Here is a 14,728-nt window from a genome sequence, read left to right as displayed (position 1 = left end):
TCCTTATAATTAGCTATACTGTTGAATCTAGTCTGTGGAAGAACTTGCCAGGTACGTTGTAGTAGCCTCTTTGTACAGATTGACCTGCTGTAGGGCCGTTGATTCGCTGCTGAAAAGACTAAACTACATCATAACAACATTGCTATGACCGAGAGCCTTAAGTAGCACATTCAGACTTGGACATTACAATTTTTGGTGACTGGAATGTTATAAGATAAGCTCTTTGCAAAGGGGTTAAGAAAGGGATGTCAAACTCAGGCCCGGGGGCCAAATTTGGCCCCGCGAAGCCATTTTATTCGGCCCGCGAAATCATTTAAAATATCTATTACAGTTGGCACACATACACCTTAATGTATAGCGTAACATGACTTCAACATGAAATTTGCTGTGTCACGGGATGTGCAGACACATTTGAACTAACAAATATGATGGGAAAGAGTGTGTGTGAAATTTAACTATGAATATGAAGTGCATGAGCACACAATTTTAGTCCATTTTTAAAAATAAATGTTGAATTCGGCCCGCGACTTCGTTCCAGATTTTGATTTTGGCCCTCATTCAATTTGAGTTTGACACCCCTGGGTTAAGATAATCACTAGCATATATGGTATTGAACATGCTTTGAAAACATGACTTTTAGAGAACAGTCATGCAGTTTTAGTTCTGTCTCAGTGCCACTCTTGTCATTTTAACATTACGCTATTACCTTCCAACATCAAAGGACGACAATAGGGATACGCTTCAGGGCTTTATTGTGTTTAAAGGGACACTGTGCAGGAAATGGTCAAAAAAGGTACTGCAACTACTGTATGCTGTTCATTGAAACTGGGCTGCCTATTGCCAAATTTGACCTTTTCATGATAGTTTACTCAGTAATAAACTAATATTTTCTAGTATGGCCCAAGTACAGTCATTTTTGCAGCTAAAAATGGCTATTTCTGGAAATTCAAAATGACGGACCATGGAGAAGATCCCCCTTTTCATGTATAAAAAGTGCATTTTTCCAGTCATAATGAATACTTAGAATTTGATGCTGGTGGTAAGCATTCATGAAAAAGGTAACATTAGTGAATGGGCAGCATGAATTCTGGAAATAAACAACTAAAAATTTCACACAGTGTCCCTTTAAGGATAGAGAAACACTTCTATGTATTCTCATTTTTTTTACCAGGGTTTAGCATAAAAGCAATATCCTGAAATGAGGTGAACTGTTTCTCTAAGTATATAGTGTATTTACTTGTATGTAAGAACCGAGAATGTCCAATCACATCATTGATTCTTTGGTTCCCACCAGTGGAGAGTTCCTCAGGAAGAGTAACCACCTGCTGCGCACCATCTCCAACCAGCCTGGAGCCACACCGGGACCCACAGCACAGGGACAGGGGGCGCCAGCACTGCACAGGTACACACACACACACACACACACACACACACACGCACACGCACACGCATACTCGCACACACGCACAGGCGATTCTAGTGTCAGATTGGGCCCCAAGCGAAAATGCAAAATAATGAACATTTGAAAAAAATCACCACTACTGTACGTTTTTGACCGTAATTGTAGCAGTGTTGCGCTTTTCCACCAGTTGCGGCTGCACAGAAAAACTTTTCAAGATGTCACCTATCTATCTCTATCATTTGTTACATTTTTGTTACATTTCTCTGGCACCATGATTAACATTTTATGTGATCTTCTCCTACCTCCTATCTCCTCCTCCACCACCACCACCACCTTCCATCACCACCTACACCATTACCTTCCACCTCCACCTCTTTCTCTTCCTACACCACCACCTCCACCACTACCATCTTCCATCTCCTCCTCTTCCTCTTCCACCATGACCCACCTCCCCCTTCCACCTCCAACTTCCATCTTCCACATTCCATCTCCACCTCCACCATCCATCTATCATCTCCACCCCCCATCTTCCATATTCCACCTCCACCACCACCACCACCTCCACCACCATCTTCCATCTCCTCCTCTTCCTCTTCCACCATGACCCACCTCCCCCTTCCACCTTCACCTCCCCTCTTCCACATTCCATCTCCACCTCCTCCATCCATCTATCATCTCCACCCCCCATCTTCCATATTCCACCTCCACCACCACCACCACCTCCACCACCACCTCCACCACCATCTTCCATCTCCTCTTCCTCTTCCACCATGACCCACCTCCCCCTTCCACCTTCAACTCCCCTCTTCCACATTCCATTTCCACCTCCACCTCCACCATCTATCATCTCCACCCCCCATCTTCCACATTCCACCTCCACCTCCACCTCCACTTCCACCTCCACCTTCTATCCCATCCTCCATATTCCACCTCCACCTCCTCCCTCTTCTATCCCATCTTCCATATTCCATCTCCCCCTCCACCTCCACCTCCCCCTTCTTTCCCGTCCTCCACCTCCACCTCCCCCTTCTATCCCGTCCTCCATCTCCACCTCCAGCTCCCAGGGCCAGGGACACCGTCCTGAGCGGACCAAGAGCCAGTCCGACGGGCACCACGACCGCGCTGAGCGGGCGGAGCGGGCACAGGCCCAGCGCAGCATGAGCCTGGCAGCTGGGTGCTGGGGACGCAGCAGTGCCAGTGGCAGTGCCAGTGGTGGCACTGGCGGCAGCAGCAGGCATGACAAGCTGGACCCCACCGCCTTTCACCCGAAAAACTGAGGAGGACAGCCCCCACACCACCCACCACTAACTAGAGGATGAGAGGATCATGAAAGGATGAGATTTGGATGGCGGAAGGAGGAGAGAAAGAGAGAAAAGCTAGACTGTCACTTTCCACCCCCAAAAAACTGAGCACAATAACTACCACCAGAACAGGATGAGAGAGAAAGAGAAAGAGAGTGAATTGCACTGACAAAAGCCTAAGAGAAATTGAAAGAGATTGAAAAACAAAATGTGACAAGAAGTTGAGGGAGACAAGAATGTGACAGGAAGTTCAAGTCATGTCATGTATTCCTTCTGCTGTTGTCCCACACACAGATGACCTGTCTAGCTAGCTCATCGTCTTCTGTACCTGGCTAGCGTTGTTTTGTGGTAGTTAGAGTCAGCCGGTCCAGCCAGTTGGCTGAAACAAACAAGTATGTGGCAAGAAGACTTTTAGTTTCTGAAGCTGAGGACGTTCACCTCTCAGTGGAGCACAGCGTGTAAAAAGTGCTGCTATGAACCAACTTCTGAGAGATTTAAGCAAGTGGTTGCCCTGATGTTGATCTTTTTTTTCTTTTACAGTGGTTTATCTGACCAATACCATGCGGGTTAACAACATGAGGTACATGGCATTGTCCAGTTAAACCAGTGTTATCATTTTTTTTAGTTGGTTCTGTGCTTCACTATTTACATGATAATACACGAGGAGATTTGAGTGCATATGAGGTTCATTGCCAAAACAAGAGTACAACAGGAGCAACTTGTCCTTGTTATTTTGTTCTATGGTCAGAACGGCCCTTCTATCTACCCATCCTCACCTCTGCAGAGACTGAAAAACTTCTCACGCGACGTCCCAAGAAACGTGAAAGAGTCTCTGTGCAGCAATGCGCTCACGGGACACGAGAGTGCAGGCAGCCAAGTCATGGGATGGGACTCGAGAGAGACACTACGCCACAGCTCACAACTGTCTCTCGTTAAGTCGCATTTAAGTCGGTCGCAATGAGATATGCGTGACACGAGGCTCCACCACTCGTGGAGGGGAAATTTGCTTAATGAATGCCCTGCACGCATTTCTTTTTTTGTGAAGGTCGGGCTCAAAGTCAAATGGAATCACGTTCTCCTAGGTCCTACAATGTTCTGTTGTGAAGGTTGAGGTCATGGTTAAATTCGATCACGTTTCTCTCAAAATGACGGTCAGCCAGTGCTCCTAGAGATGACAGATTGTGGCTTTGATCTACCACCCAACAAATTGGTGAACGTCTCGTGTGTGCGGGAGAGAAAGAGGATGAGGGGTTAGGAAGGAAGAGACAAAGGGACCTTTCAGGACATAAACCAATTCACAAGTACAGACTTTTAAAAATGTTTATACATGACTTCACAGCCTCTCCACATCTGTTGCACAAGTTTGCGGGACAGCATTTTAATCACCAGTGTCTATACCGTTTGTGCTAAATGTACTGTCCACTGACCTTTAAAAATGATTATTATTTTAACGTGAAGTGTGCAAGACACACAGGGCTGTGGAAAATGAGTGTGTGTTCTTTGTACAACTGGTTCGACTTGCTATGAGAGAGTGTGTATTTTTTGTCAAAGTGCAAAGATGTTATCTGGCAGGAATGTCATCTTCTAGGTTATTCATCAATAGACTTGAACGGTTTTCAGTTTCACCATGTTCACCCTGCTCAGTTAATATTTAGTTCTTACATTTTGTGGCCGGCGGTCGTTGGTCACTCTCTGGGGAGCTTACCTATATTCTCCAAGTTGCTGCATCAGGGAACCAACCTAACCCAAACCCTAGAGTTTCAAAAATGACTAGGGACATGTCTGGTGTCAGAAAGAATCTACAATGCGGTTACCACATATTTGGTTGACCTAGTCACATTAGATTTCTGACAGCACAACCCTTCGGTGTGGTAGACGGGCATTACCTGGCTGAGCTGCACAGGTACAGTAGAACCAGATGTGTCCAGGTGTAACCTATGGTGTTGTATTGTTCCTCCTGAAGCCTGCCCATCACCAGTGGTGTAGTCTACGTTGAACGCGGGTATACAGAGTATGCCCACTTCTAAATTTCAGGGATTTCAGTATACCCACTTAAAATTGATTGATCCATTGTTTTGAATAGCACAAATATATACAGTATACCCACTTCAAAAAATGCTCAAATATACAGTATACCCACCACAAAAAAAGTAGACTACACCACTGCCCATCACTGCTTTAAACAGTCTTTATAATGTCAGACAGGTCTGTGTGTTTGTACATACTACCGTAGTATAGATGTTAAGGTGTCGGCTGAGAGACACAGGAGGCCAGAACTTGACGTTTTGGGGCCGGGTTGCCAATAATCGCCAGTGCTGGGCAACCTGCATTCACAAGCTGCAAGGCAGAGTGCCACATATTCCTGGTTGTACTTGTCCAAGTGGGGAAATAAAATATATAAAACCAGATCTTCTGGAATATGTGGCTTGTAGCATCTGAACCCAGGTTGCCCATCACTGCCAATTGCATATTGCATATCACACCCGATCTTTGACTTATTACTTGAACTTGGTAGAGTTTTGCTTTTCCTCCCTTTTCTCACGTGGTGGGTGGGTATGCATATTCTTACGCTGTCGATTGTGACACACTTGCACACGTTTTGGGTCCCAACTTGCCAAAGCTGTTATTGAACACACAGGAGGTGGACATATCGGCTTAACTCGGCGGGAAAGTCCAAAATGTCTTGCCAGGAATTTTCATCCACCTGTACTCTCCACACTGGTAATTCAAGGAAATGGCTAATTTGTGCCTAGCTGAGGAGTTATGCTATTCTGGGGTCCGTTTCTCGATTCTTGTCGTTGCTAACCGTCTTAAGTCGGTCTTGAGTTGGTCGTAAGTTGCTCTTGAGTTGGTCTTAAGTTGGTCTTAAGTTGGTCTTCAGACGCAAGACCAACTTAAGACCAACTTAAGAACAACTTAAGAACAACTTAAGACCAACTCAAGACCTTGGTTACAACGTTGGTCTTAAGAACGAACAAAATGGCTAAAGTCGTTAGCAAAGGCACTGTCGAGAAACGACCCCCAGATCAGCTGGTTCTGTAGTGTACATAGGCTGGAACAAATGTGGGGCAGGTCATTTTGTTGCTTTCTGAATTCAAGGTGTCCATCTCTGGCTGAGCTCTGTGCAATTAAGGAACGTGAACAAGCATGTCCTCCATGTCAAAATTATTTGATGCATCATGCTGTAACTGTATGGATTATTATGCCTTGTATAGTATATTTTTAAAATTATTGTTATTATTATTACTTTTCCTTCTCATTTGTTTTATTTTATCTTTTTTAAGGGCAATTGTGCCGAGACAGTATTGTCAACTGTCAACTGCTGGTAGTGTGTACTCACTCAGAAGACAAAAAGAGTTCTGTTATTAGGTTCAAACATTTTTTTACGCAGGTACATGTTCTGTTCTGTGGTCCACTTAAGAGTCATAACTTTCAGTCTCCTTTGCAAGGTAAAGCTATACGCGTAGACATATACGTACTGCGGAGCATCCATCATGTAGATATACTGTAAAGAGAGTGTATAAATGTTAACCAAAGTTTTAGCAGTTGACGAAATGCAACTTATTTATTGATGTATGACTTCTGAAGGTGGTGAGACTTTTCCAAGAGCGTTTCTATTGTTCAGGATGTGATGTCACCAAAGATGGTAGACATGCAGAGCAATTGGAGACTGTATAATGAGATGTGTGTGGCCCTTAAAAGAGGTGTTGTCATGACACATGTTGGGGATATTGTATCTACCATCTTTGGTGCTACTGCTTACTTCCTTGTCCTGACCTTGAACATGAATGTCCATAGTGGGCCTATCAGAACACAGACCCCAGTCGAGGCTCCAAACACACCTATATACACTTAGTGTGAATTCCAATATGCGACCTTGCGTCCTCCTTTTGTGCTTGTGGCCTCGCACCGGGAAGTAATAAGTTGTGATGACATCACTGACAGCAGCATTATATTTCAATATCTCGCAAAAGCTCAACCGTAAAGTCATTTGCTCATTTGCAACTGGTCGGTGAATGAAGAATAGTCCCCCAAAAATGGTTGTGGCGAGGCTGACAGCGGGGAAACTATTGTTTTTCTCCACGGAGGCGGGGCATCAGCAAAACGTGAGGCCACAAGCAGAAGTGGAGGATGCAAGGTCACATATTGGAATGCAATCACATACACACACCATGAGTGCAAGGTCACACTACTTTCACCAGTACTTTTATGGTCTGTCTCCGCTCGCAAACCAGCGCAGAATGGAAATTTTTGGGGCTTTCTCTCATTCAGCATCCCGATTGAAAAGGAGAGAATGACATGCGACAATGTGTTTTTGCTAGATGTTGAATAAAAACTTGGATCATCATCGATGATGTTGAATCTCACAAGCATCACGAGGCTGGAGACCACAGGATAGGATGGGAGGAAGAAGTTTGACGTGCACCCCATCATGCCTCCCTCAAATGCACATAGAGTACAGGCACTGAAGAGTGCTGGGGTTGGACCACTGAACTCCCCCAAGACCACAAGGGGACACTATTGCAATTAAATACTGAAGCCCTTTTCTTTGACAGTCATGCGAGCAAACGCATAAAGATGTGTAAATACTGTAATTTGTCTGAGAGCAATTGAGAAGAAGACAATTGAATATTTGAATATTAGCTAGGGCGCCCCCTTGTGCCTTTCTTGGTAACAAGGCAGACATTTTGGGGAGTCTCTGAAACTTTGAATCGCCTTTACATGCCTGTCTGTCTCAGGGTGGGAGAGCTGAGGTTGCAGTACATTTGAGTGGCTCTCAGGCACCCATGTCTAATACGGGAGCATGTCTATGTTCCCACAGCCCATTGGTCCCACAGCCCATTGCTCCCACATCACTAACATTTTTAACATTATTTTTTAGGCCTATTGGTTCTCTTAGTTTACTTGGAAACGTGGGAACATGGAGTTGTAGAGCATAGGGCTTATATTTGAATAATTTCTTAAACATGGGAACATGGAGCAGCAGGAATAAGCTGGGACCATTTGGGCCGTGGGACCATTTGGGCTGTGGGAACATAGAGCTGACCCCCCTAATACACCCAATGCACCCACCAGTTGACCAGGGCCATGATGAGGCCATCTGAAAAGACCCCCCACCTCATACATATAATGTGTGGGAGATCCAATCCTGGGCCCCTTGTTTTCCTGGGTCCAGGACAAATGGCCCCTTTGTACACCCAACCCCTGTCGACTTCCCTGCAACCACCACTCCAATACTCCCTAAAACTGTCCTCAAACCCCTGCAGGAACAAAGACTACCTCTGCCCATACTATGCCCATCTGCCCAAGGTGTGTTTTGGTCTAACATTTGACAAGCCGGGTTGGCAAAGTAAAACTCCTGCCATGTAATTATGTGCCGTTTTAGTACTTAGTTCAAGCCGTTGGCTTAGGAGTCGTGGAAATTACAATCAGCTGCTTCTGAAAATTAGCTGGAAGAAAAACATGTGGCTGGAGTTTCTACTTTCTGAATTTGCAGCGTCCAACGACGGCAGTCAGCCAAGCTGACCATACTGAGCCTGGATCAGCTGGCATGCCTTTAGTTCTCCACAGGGATCCTTTTCCACCATCTTGTTTTACTTTGAGTTCCTACCTAAGAATAGTACAGTACTCAAGTCGAGCAGGTTGGTCCTAGAAAATGTTAGACTTCTGTTTGAAGCGGGATGAGGAATCTTATTTTCTGTAAGGTGACGACAGTATGAAAAAAAAAAAAAAAAAAACACCAGTAAGGTAAAGCCACTCCAAGCCAAAGTGCCTCAAACTCCTTGTTAATTAGACAGAAGAAAAAAAGCAACTTATCAAGGTTCTCAGATGTGTTCCTATGATCATAGATTGCTATGGAGAAATTAAGTGATGAAATACAGTATGTACCTAGAGAAAACATTTCACACACACAACCCAATATTTTATGGGATCTGAGATGGTCTGTTCTTACTGAAATGAGTCATTTTTCACCAGGTACTAGCCTGAATTTGCGAGGAATAGAGACGAATAAACGGCCGGTGGTAGACAGTGTTGGTCAATCTCACTATTACCACACGCCAGAAAGCTTCTGAATCAGCACAACAATGAGCAAATGAAAATCTCAGCTCTCAATTCTGACAAGGGCAACTCTGGCACAATGATAAAAAGACACAGCAGACGTAGACAAGGATTATACCAGTTGTAAAAGAAATGGACTATTCATAATTTGTATATAAATAAGAACAATTGAATTAACTTTGGTGTTTGAGTCTCTTTTTACGCACAACATTACACACAAGTGATGCGAGAGGAAAATATGCTAAAGTGGTTTCACATTCAACATTGTACCATTCAACTTCACTGTTTCAACTCAGCTGGACTATAGAGTACAGTGGAACTATTGGGAGAATATATCGAAATAGGCCGTGCTTTACTATTATAATTATATTATATTATAATATCACCAACTAGTTTTATGAGTAAACCAGATTGCAGAGTTGTTTATATCCTGTGTAAATAAATGTAACTTTAAAACACACAATGTAAAACAGAACATTACTGCTTCATTTCATCAGGGCTTTATTACTGTCATTACTGTGCACATTTTCCTGACTTTTCACAGAGAGCTCACTTGACCAATACGAATGCATGGTTTAGTGATCACTCAGGGTTCATTTAGTTGAAAATGAGTTGTCAAGACACTCAAATAAAATTTCAGTTAACTAAAGCCAACAACATTAGACTTCTCTCAGTCAAGACTCATTGTTTGATCTGCTCTCACATACCCAGTCAGACACTACAGTTTGCCTTCTGGAATACTGGAACGGAAGTCAAACCTCACAGCTACTGCCAATCAAAATCTTGATTTATAGTACGATATCAGGAATAACAAGAGCTTATTTGGCATCTTTTAAGGTTGTATTAACATCAAACCTTAATAGCTCATTAGGCATCACCAGGTAGAAGCAGATGTACTAGGTGAGAAACATTTCAAGTTCATGCACGATATAACCAGTCCCAATGAATTACATGTTGTTTTCATAGCAGATCATACAATGATACACAATACAACTCTTTGAATTTTGAAACTCTTTGAACATGAAAGTTTCAGCATAACATAAAAAACATGTAATTTGGAGATTTTATCACTCGTATTAGATATCAATGAGCAGAAGAAACATTCCATAGTCTTATCTTAAGAAGTAAGTCTAATTGTAGCACAGCAATATTGCTAAAACAGTTGCTCCCGATTCCACCACTTAACTCTGGCAGTGAGACTTAGCTGAAGTAAGTGTTTTATGAGTCGCCTTGCATTACATATGACATCGTTACGGCATGAAGTCCAATTCTCCACTTTCATTCCATGTGGAGGAGATAACGCTTGGTTTTACTTCAAGTCTTGCTTAAAAGCGTTAGCTTACAGTACTGAATGTATGGGTCAAGGACGTTTTTGTTGTAGCACACGTCAGAGTGGAGCAACCACAGCAAATGCCACTATTGTAGGATTCTATTTATGTTGTTTTTAGTGGGTTACCTAAGAAGCATATTCATTGCAGCACATTAATTACCAATTACTAATTTATTCATGGGCATTAGCTGTGATTGTACCACTCGACATCTCAGTCCAAAAAAAAACTCTCATTGACCTGTACATCAAATAGTCTTAACATTGTGTTGACATTCCAATCTGACGTCTAAAAGAATGGCATGGAATGGACGTAATGTCTTTTGATTCCCCCACTATCCCTGAAGCAGAGAGGCTGCAGGAGGGTAACCACTTGGGTAGTGGGGTTTGAATTGGCACAGAGTCCCACAGGGATCGGTTCCAGGACCCCTGCCCTGAGCGACAGCGCTCCTTCTCTCTTCCTCTCCCTCTCCCTCTCCCTGGACCAGAGCGCAGAGAGACAGTTTTAAGATGGAGGACACAGGGCTGGAGACGGAGGGCTCCTCTACCTGTTGATGCCCATCCTCTTGGAGAAAGCGTTTCCATCACCCTTGGTGGCCTGCTGGAATTAGAAGAGTTGACAACAGTTAGATGCACAAAGTTTGATTCAAGTTCATTTGTCGACCCTGTGACCTTCACCAACTTTGAAACAAATTTAACGTGCACCCATGTTTAAAAGAAGAATCTGTGAAGATCTTTACCTTATTTATTTCCTTGTGTTTTTCCTTGCTGACAATCTCCTCCAGAATTTCACCATCTCCTCGCACCAGACTAGATGTAACAGCACATTAAACACATTAGTCTTAGAGAACATGATCTTTCCAGTTGCTACATACAGCCATAGAAAATTGTTATACTAAGCTATAAACAGGTTGCCAGGATAGTTATGTGACGAATGAGCAATGCAGCCTAATGCCTTGTTCACACCAGTAGCGGCCAACGCGAACAGAGCGGCAGAAGTCATTATGTCTCTCTGGAGGGTGCGCCACCACTTTTGCAAGATATTAAAATATAATGCTGTTGTCAGTGATGTCATCATGACATATTACTTCCTGGTATGAGGCCACAAGCACAAGTGGAGGAAGCAAGGTTGCGTATTGGAACGCACTCATTATTAATCTATGGAGGGTGCGCCACCAGCGCGAATTCCCCAGGGGTGAAGCGAACTGAGGCAGTACTAACCGCATAAATACACCAGCGGCGATCTGAGCGAGGCGAGCGACGGAAGTAATTGACTTTGTATTGAGTCGCGCGACAAAAGCGATTCTGGAGACTAGAGCGATTGGCGCGACGAGCGCGACAGTTTGAAGTTGAAATCTTTTCAACTTTCTATGACGCGGTCCGGCGACAAGCCGCGACAGCCAATGACTGTATAGAGGTCAGTGACCACAGCCAATGGGAGTGCTTGAATGCTTTGCCTTCTGCCTATACGGACATACTCTAGTCTCCTCAATCGCTCGTATTGCTTGCTGCTGCACTCTGTCGCTTGAATCGCATCGCGCCTGGTCTATTCGCGCGGTTACTTCTAAGCTTCTCCCCTGGCACACATCTTGGGCTGCCCCCTTGCACTGGATCAGAAATAAATTCAATTAAAAAACAAAAAATAAACGTTTTAGTTTCCCAACGTACCGAGTGCGTCCTGTCGCTGGGTCCAGAACCCTGCGGATGACACTCTGCCGGGCCTCATACTCCTCCTTGGTGAGGGGTCGCTTGGTGGAGAGTCGCGCCTTCTGCTCGTCTGTCATGGCTAAGGGAAGGAGAGGGGTGAATCAATGAACAAAATCCAAGAGACACCGCACACTGCTTACTTTTCTTTACTTTATTTTTCGGAGCGAACAACGCGTTTCACCCAATGTGTCATCAGGTTCGCTGCATAACTGAGGGCTTGTGCACAAGGACTCTCTTGAACTTGGAAGGAGAGTGGTGTTTGCTTTAAGGTTTAAAGGAGAAGTATGTAACTCTTCCCGAGTGAATTAGTCATCATAACAAGTCAGTGGAATCTTAAAAATTAGTCTAGTCATTAAAGGACAAGTGAAAACTCTCGGCTGCTTCCGCTGTCTGTGGGCAGAAATCAACTCTTGCAGAAACTGACCATCAGTCATTGTCACAAAGCCTCTGAATCAAGCATTGCAAGATTACATCACACATGCATTTCAACAACTGAGGATTTTTTTTAGGAAAACCCTAGGGCAATGCTTCTCAAGGTCTTTCATACCAAGCATCACATTGTCACTTTTCTTTAGTTCAGGGACCACCTGTGAAATAATTACACGCTGCAAATTCAGATGTGCATCACTTATATTTTACACAAATCAGAGCCCTGTCTTGCTGTACTGAAAGACCAAGTTCTGCCTTCTAATAACGTAAACATACACCAGACCAGACAGACCATACTTTGAGAACCACTGCCCAAAGGGGGGACCTACAAACTAAGACACATTCTTTGTCTCAGATGGTGCACTTGGGCATGTCAGGCACTGTGTTTTAGTGCGTAACTAATACGCCATATGCAGGGCTCTAAATGAACACCAGCCATTCGCCCAAATGCTGGTGAAATTTCAATTTGGCTGGTAGAAAAGACCAATTTACCACTTTAGCTCATTAGTGAGTGAGTGTTTGGCTGGTAAGATTATCTTCTACTAGCCATTTTGGCTGGTGATGAAAAAAAAAAGTTAATTTAGAGCCCTGGCCATATGCACTAAAACATGAACACTGCAGTGCACAAGTGCACCCTTTGAAATCCAGCAACATCGTCTGAATGAGTGGAGTAGTGCACCCACCTGGTCCCTGCTCTACAGCTTCCTCACTCTGCCACGTCTCCAGGCAACCAGGGGCCAGCGTTGCCACGGAGACAGAGAGGGGCGGGCCTCCAGGAGCGGTGCCCAGCTCAGACTTCTCTGCCAGCTTTTTAAGCTTCTTCATCTTCTTCTTCTCCTTCTTCAGCCTCTTCTTTTCCTTCCTTTTCTCCTTTGCCTTGAGCTTCTTCATGCGCTTCTTGGCCTTGCGCTGCTTTCTTTTCTTCCGGGCCTCTTCATCACTGGACGAGGAGGAGGATGAGCTGGAGGACGAGGAGGAGGAAGAGGAGCTCCGTTGGCGCTTGGAGGCCTTGCGCTTCTCCTGCTTTCTGTCTGTGAGAGACATGACCGTTAAATACATAGTAGCCTACATGGGCCAATAGACTGAAGTCAGAAAGGACCACTGAGATATAGTAATGCAACAATTCAGAAAGTACAATACAGCACATCACCTTGTTCTAGTTGGTCGCCTAAGGTTGAAAAGGTTGCCTAATACCAATGATTTGACATTACTGAGAGGGCCAGGCAATTATACCTATCTCAAGATCAAGACAAGTATACTTTTATTATATAAATTCCTCAGCCAGGTCGTTTCACTTTCACTAATTCGAACAAACATCCTACACAATTAACTTCACTCATGAAACAGCAGAAGACGCATGAGAAGGAAACTCGAACCTTGGCTTTTGCTGGATGTGCGAGCATTCTTCTTTGCAGGACTCTGACTGGCACTGCTAGAGCTGGAGGATGACGAAGAGGATGAGGATGATGATGAGGAAGATTTTCTGCGTTTCCTCTTTTCAGCCTTCTTCTCTTCTGCCTGTCTGCTCCGTGACCTCCCAGGAGATCTGTCGCGCGATTTGCTTCGACCTCGACCCATTTTTCACAGTCTGCTGAGAACAGGCAGTATTCTCTTGCAATCAGAAATGCGTGACTGCGACAGCCTAGAAGTGAATGATAAAATTAATGACGGACAACCCAGCTTGTTTAGAAATACACGACCTATAGCTATGGTGTAAAACGTTACTTGACTACCATGCGAGAACAATTATCACTGTCTCTGACTTACACTCGTCTTGAAGTTCAGAAAAACGTTTCCAGAGCTGGAAGCAAACGGAACAGAAACCTAACCACTGCGTTAAGCTTTAAACTCACATCATGCATTTCTTCATTGGCACATTAATTAGACAAATAAATAATCGAAGGATAAGAAACCAATACTCTCTCATAGCCTGGCTTTGTTTATGACGTCTGGAAAGGTTTCCCTTTTCACAATAACCTAACTTTACAAGAATTTAGGTTACTTACTTTTCCTGGTGGTCGACCCTCTGCTATACGCTGAACAATAAATCAACGATTTATTGGGGTTATGTACAGCCCGTGCAGCACTACTCAACTTTCACCACTGTATCATTCAGCACAGACTCAGCATTTGTTGTTGCTTCACATTTCCCTGCTGCTGCAGCGATTTCCGGAAAACGCGGAAGTAGGTCCGACCTTCCGTGCGGACGATCCACAACAGTATTAAAGTTCCGTTTAAAAATAATAATAATAATAAAAAAATACAGTAACACATTTATCATTTATCATCCTTAAAAAAAATTTGCTCCACAGTCTTCATAATACTGAAACGAAAATACACAACGTCATTAATTAAATAATATAACTTTGATTAAAAGTAGTGCATTTGTCAGCACTACAATTGCAATTCAACAGGAAATTGGGTCAGTATATATTAATAATTATATTTAGACTAGGTCAGTGTGGTCAGGCAGTTAATTTGACTCACTCTCTCTCTCTCTCT

General features: G+C 43.8%; 2 protein-coding genes across 6 annotated transcripts in view; one reads left to right on the top strand and one right to left on the bottom strand.

Moving 5' to 3' along the window:
• The window catches only part of LOC134445712 (membrane-associated phosphatidylinositol transfer protein 2-like), an 84,976-nt gene extending 79,398 nt beyond the window's left edge, over positions 1 to 5,578 (top strand). For 3 of the 5 annotated variants that reach the window (XM_063194754.1, XM_063194756.1, XM_063194755.1), the window contains exons 28-29: positions 1,295 to 1,402; positions 2,460 to 5,578. In XM_063194754.1, the coding sequence (XP_063050824.1) occupies positions 1,295 to 1,402; positions 2,460 to 2,679 (328 nt within the window). In that variant the 3' untranslated portion in view covers positions 2,680 to 5,578. The remainder of the gene's footprint in view (positions 1 to 1,294; positions 1,403 to 2,459) is intronic. The other 2 variants (XM_063194758.1, XM_063194757.1) reach the window with 1 other exon arrangement.
• Positions 5,579 to 9,247: 3,669 nt separating this feature from the next.
• Positions 9,248 to 14,434, bottom strand: arl6ip4 (ADP-ribosylation factor-like 6 interacting protein 4). Its single transcript, XM_063194763.1, has 6 exons — positions 14,233 to 14,434; positions 13,603 to 13,868; positions 12,910 to 13,257; positions 11,759 to 11,876; positions 10,831 to 10,900; positions 9,248 to 10,691 (listed from the first exon to the last, which is right to left on the bottom strand). The coding sequence occupies exons 2-6, from the start codon at positions 13,802 to 13,804 to the stop codon at positions 10,635 to 10,637; spliced, it is 795 nt and encodes a 264-aa protein (XP_063050833.1). The 5' UTR covers positions 13,805 to 13,868; positions 14,233 to 14,434; the 3' UTR covers positions 9,248 to 10,634.
• Positions 14,435 to 14,728: the final 294 nt, after the last annotated feature.

Source organism: Engraulis encrasicolus, chromosome 3 (assembly GCF_034702125.1).
Source record: "Engraulis encrasicolus isolate BLACKSEA-1 chromosome 3, IST_EnEncr_1.0, whole genome shotgun sequence".
Classification (NCBI taxonomy): Eukaryota; Metazoa; Chordata; class Actinopteri; order Clupeiformes; family Engraulidae; genus Engraulis; species Engraulis encrasicolus.
The sequence above is the reverse complement of the archived record's forward strand: the minus strand, read 5'-3'. Positions and strand labels throughout refer to the sequence as shown.